At 56.3% G+C, this 8,010-nt stretch overlaps 1 protein-coding gene across 1 annotated transcript; it reads right to left on the bottom strand.

The window, feature by feature from the left end:
* Nucleotides 1–4,060: 4,060 nt before the first annotated feature.
* Nucleotides 4,061–6,454, bottom strand: ARSI (arylsulfatase family, member I). Its single transcript, XM_010002038.1, has 2 exons — nt 6,135–6,454; nt 4,061–5,462 (listed from the first exon to the last, which is right to left on the bottom strand). The coding sequence occupies exons 1-2, from the start codon at nt 6,452–6,454 to the stop codon at nt 4,061–4,063; spliced, it is 1,722 nt and encodes a 573-aa protein (XP_010000340.1).
* Between the last annotated feature and the right edge of the window lie 1,556 nt (nt 6,455–8,010).

The following is an 8,010-nucleotide window of genomic DNA, read 5'->3' as shown; positions in this document are numbered from 1 at the left end:
CTGCCACGAGTGTTCAGCCCCACACGCGTGACTGGATGTGCCCCGGGGGGATCTATCCCTTCCTCCCCCCAGGGACCCCTCTGCACCCCTGGGCCCCCCATCCCAAACCCCTCGCCCAGTGCAGGGGATGGGTACAAAGCCCAGCTGTGGGGACCCTGCCTCCCCTGCAGGTTTCTGCTGCCTGGCAGAGACCCGGCTCTCCAAAAAGGGTTTCTCTCTCCCTGCCCTTCTCTCTGTTCAGATTTTTTCCCTTTTCCTCAGCATTTTTCCTTCTCTGAGGGTGAGGGGGTGTCAGGCTTCTGGGTGCTGAACACACTCTGCTCTGCTGACAATGTTTTACCAGTGGGAACTGCTGTGTGGCTCCAGTCCCAGGAGCCTGGGCACAACCCAAGGGGTGCAGGAGCTCTGTCTGGGTGGGATCTTTCCCCTCTGGACTGGGGGTCTCCCACCAGCTTCCAGGGAAGGAAGCAGTCCCAGACCTCTCCCGGGGGCCGCAGGATCCTCTTCAGATGTGTGTCCCCAGCCGATGTCTCTGTTCCCGGCCTCCTCAAGGTCTGTCCTGCAGAGCTTTAGATAGCCAAGCTGTTCTGCTGCCGTGCTCGGGTCTGGCCGCCTGATGGAGACCTTCATCCCAGCAGCTCCTCTCCATCAGCCGGCTCCCTCTCCAGACGTGCCTCCTGCTCTCCCCATGCCTGCTCCAGCTACAGACACGTAGTTTCTGCATCCCAGCATGGGACTGCTCCAAGATGAGGTCTGATGCCAAACCCCTCACTGGACGGGCAGCCGCCCCATGGGGCTCAGGGAGGACCAGCGTGTCCCCAGGGGGCTGCAGCAAGTCCCCCCTCCCCTGCAGATCCCCCCTCCTCCCAGGGGATGGGGTTTGCAGGGGCCTGGAGGAGCTGGCAGCAGTGCCTGGCATGCAAAACCAGTGGGGCTGAGAATTACATATTGCCAGGATCCCAAAATTGCTTGGACAATTTCACACACGAGGTGGGGTCTGGGGGATGCTCAGTTGATGTCCTCTGGGAAGCTGCCTTTGGGGTTATTTTTAGGGAGGGATTATAAATACCATAATGAGGAGAGCTGATTTACATTTCGGGTTGTGTTTGCAAATGTGCCCTGTCTCTGCAGGCCCCAGTGCTCACTCCTGCAGCCACTTGAAGCTGCTTTTGGCTGGGACAGGGTGTCCCCAAAGCCACCTTCTCCCCAGCACTGGGAGAGTGCCCAGCAAACACATCTCCTGGGTGCAGCATCAGGGCTCTCACCAGCTGCAATAACCCCTTGGCAGCCAGAGCACACAGGCCTTCCCAAGGGGCTTGAACTGTGTGAAAACGTGGGATTTGGGCACATGTCTGCATTTTTTGTCCACAGCAGACCAGTAGTGAGCAGTGGTGGGATGGGGAGCCAGCCTCTTCCCAGCCCAACACTCAGATACAGCCATGAAGGGCAACTGCTGCCCTGGGGCTCTGCACTCTCCAAGCACCCAGGGATGCTCCTGCCTCTTCATTTTCAACACTAAGACTTTTCTTCATCTGTTTCTTTTTGTAAAAACTCAGAATGCAACTTTTTTAATTAAAAAAAAAAAAAAAAGAGGCACACAGATCCAAAGCTATGGTTATGACTGTGCAAACCCAGCATCACTCCAGCAGCTCAGAAACTGGAAGTCAAGCAAGACCAGATGAACCTTTTCATGGGGTTGTTAGAAAAAGCGAAGGGAGAAAAATCAAACCTGTTTTCATGGAAATTTCCATTTTTGAAGGGAAAAAAAAAAATAAAAGAAGGGCTAAACTTGGATGCATTTATATAAATATGGAAATGCAAGCTGTTTCCCAAACCTTGTCACCATCCCACGGCCAGCCCTGCTCTCTGCTCCCCCCAGTACACCCCTTTGTCATGCTTTGTGCCTGAGCCCCCCACAGCCATCACCCCCTGCCCTCCTCCAGCTCTGCCTGCAGCAGCCTCCTCTTCTTCAGCAAAGCTTTGCTTTATATTCAGCAACAGGCTGGCTTTGCCAAATGGCATCTGGCAGCACAGCCCTGCTGCTGATGGGTGGTGGGCATCCCGGGGGGCACAGCTGGCCTGGTGAGGTATATCAAGGATGTGCAGCATCCTCCAGGGCTCCCCTGGGAGCCACTTGCTACAGGACTGGGGATGGAGATGGGGCATCAAGGGGCTGATGGCAGAGCGGAGTCCTGCCCTGATGTTACTGTAAGAGACCTTATAGTGGCCCTTACAGTACCTGAAGGGGCTACAGGAAAGCTGGGGAAGAGCTTTTTACAAGGGCCTGTAGTGATAGGATGAGGGATCATGGTTTTTAAGCTGGAAGAGGGGAGATTTAGGTTAGACATTAGGAAGAAATTCTTTAGTGTGAGGGCGGTGAGACACTGCAACAGGTTGCCCAGAGAAGCTGTGGATGCCGCATCCCTGTAAGTGTCCAAGGCCAGGTTGGATGGGGCTCTGAGAAGCCTGGTCTAGTGGGAGGTGTCCCTACCCATGCAGGGGGGTTGGAACTAGATGACCTTTAAGGTCCCTTCCAGCCCAAACCATTCTGTGATTCTGTGATATACCTGTAGGGATGCGAGGGCTGTGGAACAGGATGGGATGGGGTGGATGGGGTGTGATGGGGTGGGGTGGGGTGGTGATGGGAGTGCACAGAGCAGCTGGAACCAGCACACAGGCTGCCACACTCTGGCTTTGCAAACCCCTTCCCATCACTACAGCAAGAGGCCTCCTCTCTTCTGCCTTCCTGTCAGCTCTTTTATTTTTTTTTCTTTGTTTCTATAGAAAATCCCAATTCCCCCAAATAATCCAGCTAAGAGTAAGAAGAAAAAAAAAAAAAAAAAAAAAACACAAATGTGTCATTGCATTCTCTTCCCATCCCCATCCCTCTCTCTCACACACACACAGGGCTCGAAAGCTCCGTGCAAGGTACTCAGCCCGCACGCTGCCAATTGTCACATCTTTCAATGACAGATTTTAAATGAATGTTATTTTGCAAGGGAGGGGGGGAAAGAAAGGGAAAAAAAAAAAACGGGGGGAAAAAAAAGAAAAGAAAAGAAAAGAAAAAAAAAGCCCACACTGCTCATCCAAGAGCTGACAAGTCCTAACGGGCCTCATTTTCCAGAGACAAAAATAACTATTTTCAAAATTCACAGCAGGGCCTTCGCCTACACACGCTGCACCAAGAGAAACCTGTGGGGAGAAATGTAAAACACATTGTGTAGATGGAAATGCACCGTGCATCCAGAATGCTTTTTAAGCTATTTACCCTCTTTCATCCTTGCCAGCTCTGCCCCGAGCACACGAACGTGCGCACGGAGACCGCCCGAGGTGCAGGGGCCTGGGGCTTTGCTGGCTACCCTGGCTTCCAAGCTGCTGGCCCCCAGGGCCAGCTCCCCATGGCAGGAGGACCACGAGGAGGTGTTTCCCCCCACTGTATGAGCTCCTGGGAGAGCTGTGCCCATCTGTGGTGATGGCAGGTGGGAGTTGTCCCTGTTCCCCTCATGGCTTCGATGTCCTGCATCTACAAAGCAGCAGAGCAGCATCTGCAGAGATCTTCTTGAGATCTTCCTTCTGCTCCAAGGAGATGGGAATGGGGACAGCCCCAGCACTGGAAAGGAGCAGCTGGGGTGGCTGGCTAGTGGGATGCATAGGGTGCATGGGGAGGCACGTGAATGACTCTGGCTGTGCACATGGCAGGGCTGGCCAGGCAGAGCTGTGAATGGAAGGGTCTGCTGGGTGGCTTACCCAAGTGAAGTCCACCAGAGCTTGGAGAAAACCTGCCTCCCAAATGTGGGGCTGTGGAGAACCACTTGAGCAGCTGAGCTCAGAGGGCTTGTACCCCACATCCAAGCCCTGTAGCTGAGCCCACATCACCCTGCCCTGCTGCCAACGGTCCAGCCAGAGAGGAGACATGTTTTGGGGTGAACCCTGGAGAAAAGGAAAGCAAGAGGGTGCTGGTCAGCTCCCCGTCCATCCCTCTCCCTCAATCCCACCCTGTGGCACTGCTGTCCAGAGCTCCAGCCTGGCCATGCTGGGTCCATGCTGGGGGCATCTCCCCTCAGATGCGGTTAGACATGAGCCTGGTGTTCAGCTTGCGGAAGAAGGAGCGCAGCTTGCAGATCTTGCACTTCTTCTTCTTGTTCCTACTCTTTGGGGACTCCCCAATGCCTTCCCACTCCTCCACATCATCCTCGCTGGCCCAAGGTCCCCAGGCACCACCGTTGAAGTCTGGGTGTGCCCGGGGGTTCTCTGCAGGGTACCGCACTGGGATGGCCGTCCGGTTGTAGTGCACCAACCTCATCAGGAGACTCCTGACAACATCTGGGCGCTGGTCTGACAGGTCGTAGCGCTCGTAAGGGTCCGCCGTGATGTTGAAGAGCCACACAGACTTCCTCAGGCCATCGGTGAGACGCTCCAGGTTCCACCAGCTCCCTGGGAAGTTGGTCAGGGTCTGTGGAGGGATCCAGTCACTGTACCCCGGGTCACCAGTGAGGAGCTTCCACTCCCCGACCCGGATGGAGGCCTGCACAGCTGTGTTCCAGATGCCAAAGCCATCCTCCAAGGAGCCGTACTTGGCATGGTTGTACAGGGGGTCGATGTTGTGCAGGATTTCAGTTCGTGGTGACTCCTTGCCCTCGCTGATGGCAGGCCAGACATTGTAGCCATCCAAGCCTGGCACATTGCTCAGGTTGCCCCTGGCCAGGCCAACCAGAGTCGGGTACCAGTCTGTGATGTGAACCAGTGCCCAGCTGGTCCGGCGCTTGCGCTTGATCAGGGGACTGTGGACAAAACCAATGCCACGAACTCCCCCTTCCCAGTACGTCCCTTTGCGGCCCCGGAGCGGCCAATTGCTTCCCCCGGAGAAGGTCTGTCCCCCATTGTCAGTGGAGAACACGATCACACTGTTGTCATAATAACCATACTTCTTGAGGGCCCACGTGATGTTCTTCACCGCCTCGTCCATGCAGGTCACCATGGCCGCGTACTTGCGGCGCGCCACGTTGCCCATGGAGCGGTAGCGGTAGATGTACTCCTTGGGCGACTGCAGGGGCGTGTGCACCGCTTGGAAGGCCACGTAGATGAAGATGGGCTCCTTGGGGCTGTGGGATGCCAGGATCTTGCTGACACGCTGGGCGTAGAGGAAGGTGGAGTACTTCCCACTCTGATCCCAAGCCACGTCCTCCCCTTCGTGCAGGTCATAGCCACAGACGCCCGGCCCATCACAGTTGTCGTAGGTGTAGTAGTCCACGTTGCCCGTCAGGGAGCCCAGGAAGGTGTCGAAGCCCCGCCGGGTGGGCAGGCACTCCTTCTTGTAGAAGCCAAGGTGCCACTTGCCCACCATGTGCGTGGAGTAGCCAGCTTCCTGCAGCTTCTGGGGCAGGGTGACCTGGTCCAGGGGCAGGCAGTTGGGCTGCCGAGGGCGGATGATGGAGTGCTGCAGGCCAGTGTGGATCTGGTACCTATTGGGAAAGAGCCAGGAGAAATCAATGGTGATGGGGACCAGCGCTGGCTGGGAATGTAATGGCACTTTATATGCTGGAGACCCAAATGCATGCAGCTCTCTGTGTCACCCAGCCCAATTCCATGGAGCAAGCTCCATGCCAGAGACAGGGAGCTCCTCGTCCATCCCAAAGAACCAAAAGCACAGGTGCAAAAGCATAGATGGGGCTCAGCAAACATCTCAAAAGCACTCTGGGATCTCTCCCAGGATCCCACCAGAAGCTGTCTTCACTGCTAGCAGCCCAGGGGAGGTGGTTGGGTTCTGTCAGGGCTGGGAATCACGAACAAGAATTGTATAGCAATTCCTGTGGGTTTGCAGTGCCCACCTCAGTGCCCACACATCCCTGTCCCCCTGCTTTGCACACCTCAGACATACTTGGGACACCTCGAGAGCCATCAGGAGAAAAGAAAGGCCTTTGCCTGGACCTCAGTGGGCTCCACCACCCCAAGCAGTAGGTCACCACATCCATAGGCTCCTCCCTAAGGGCCTGGTCCTCAGCAGGAGATGATCTCCATCATCTGCCAATACTCTGGGGCATCTGTCAGGCAGTGAGCTGGGGGTTAAGCTGCACAGACCTGAGGAAGGGACAGAAGAGGGGACAGGAGAGGGGAGTCAGCAGACGCTGGCTTACCTGCCAGTTATCAGCTGGCTCCGGGACGGGGTGCAGATGGGCTGGATGTAGTAGTTCTCCAACTTCACACCCTCGGCCGCCAGCCTGTCCAGCGTTGGCGTCTGGATATCTGAGCCGTGATACCCGACGTCGTGGTAGCCCTGGTCGTCGGTCAGAATGAAGATGATGTGGGGTGGCCTGGTGAAGGCGGGAGGCAGTGATTTCTCCATGGGGTCCGGGGCCACATCAGCCACCAAACTGGGCTTCATCCAGTCCCAGGATAAATAGCCAAAGCTGAGCAGGCTGACAAGCGAGAAGCCGGTGAGGGCATAGACGGCCATCCCGGAGCACGCTGCGCTGCCTGCAAAGGGAGCTACTGTCCCGGCATGGTCTCAGAACTGCAGAAACAGGAGGTCTCCCCCTCCTCCAGGAGAGCCCTCCGGCCTACAGGATGGCCCCTGAGACCCCTGCAGCAGGTTTTGCAGGGGCAGCTCCCATGAAGACACACTCGCGCGCACACAAAGAGCTTAATCCGGCAGGGCTGGGTTGCCTTCAGTCAAAAGAAAATAACCCTCACGCCGCTCCAATCAAACACATCTGCAGGGCAGGACGGGCTCCTCGCAGCCCCGCAGCCGCTCTCCAGGCGTCCCAAGCTCTGGAAATACTTCCTGGATTCTTGGCGTTTTCTCACTGGTGTTATTTCTTTATGTAGAACTCTGTAAAAACCTCACTGGAGAAAATCACTGGCTTCTCCTCCGCTCCAGCCCTCTGCCTGCCTGGCTGTCCGGACGGCTCACTTGGGATACTGTGATCCTTTTCCTAAAACTCCTGCGGAAGAGGGTGCTAAAGTTCAAGCCCAGAGGTGCCAAGCTCTCCTCCTCACACTTCAGGGAAGAGCCTCCCTCTCCTTTTCCCACCCTCTGCTCCAAGGCGGAGAGTCCCAACATCTGTCTGGGACGAGGGCTGCGCCACCAGGTTTATGGGGAGCTGCAGCCTCAGCCCCTCCCAGCTCAGTGGCTCCAGGAAAAACCTGGGAAGCCCCGGAGCATGCAGCGTCCTAAGCGTGGCGTTCCCTGAGCTGCCAACACTTCCCTTCCTGCTTGACCTGAGACATGGGGGTTGTTTGATCCTCAAGTCCTGGTGGGTTGTTCGGCTGAAGCCCCCATAGCACCCAGCTAGGAAGAGCAGCTGGGTCCTCAGGAGGGATTGCTGGGGCCAGCTGCCTGCCCTGCCAGAATCACTGTCCAAATAAATCATGGGCAAGGGGTAGCTGCAAAAACTTGTCAGGACACCCTCAGTACTGAATAAAAACACCCAGAGGCTTGCAGAGCTCTGCAGAGTGGGGTGGGAGCTGCTGCACCTCTTTTCCAGGTGGGGAAACTGAGGCAGGGAGGGACCATTTGTATTGACTGTGGTCACAACCAGCCAGGGAATAGGTTTGGTGTGAACTGGAGACCTCTGCCAATGCAGAGGTCTAAGCCAGGGGTGCTGGGACAAGGCTGGTTTGGTTCCCTGATGCTTCAGGGGAGCTTTTGGGAGAGATGAGCAATGCTCCTGTGCACCTCCTGTGGCAGGGCCAGCACTCTCCAGGCAGCAGGAAGCCATCATGCCTGGCACACGAGTCACCCCCTCAACTTCCCCAGGGGCAGGGACAGGGATAGGGAGCCTGTTTCAGCTGGGGCTCAGGGGATTTGCAGGAGCACCAGGAGGGTGCAGGGGGGAAAGAAGCAGGAGGCAGGGATGGAGAGATTTTCCATGCCTTTCCCTGCTGGTAGAACCCCCTGCTTGCTCAGAGGAGTGTAGCAGAGCTAGGCTGAGCCCTTCAACAAGGTTTGATTAATCCCCAGGGGTTCATCACTTATTTCTTCCACTCACTCCTCCTTTCCCCTCACTCTTT

Source organism: Chaetura pelagica, unplaced genomic scaffold (genome assembly GCF_000747805.2).
Source record: "Chaetura pelagica isolate M959 unplaced genomic scaffold, ChaPel_1.0 scaffold356, whole genome shotgun sequence".
NCBI classification, from domain to species: Eukaryota; Metazoa; Chordata; class Aves; order Apodiformes; family Apodidae; genus Chaetura; species Chaetura pelagica.
The sequence above is the reverse complement of the archived record's forward strand: the minus strand, read 5'-3'. Positions and strand labels throughout refer to the sequence as shown.

What these genes read in the sequence shown, in the direction of transcription:
- ARSI (XM_010002038.1), bottom strand. Translation starts at nt 6,454, where the DNA reads ATGGCCGTCTATGCCCTCACCGGCTTCTCGCTTGTCAGCCTGCTCAGC. An exon ending in AGCCAGCTGATAACTGGCAG is followed by an intron (nt 5,463 to 6,134) that starts GTAAGCCAGCGT and finishes CTTTCCCAATAG; the next exon opens with GTACCAGATCCACACTGGCC.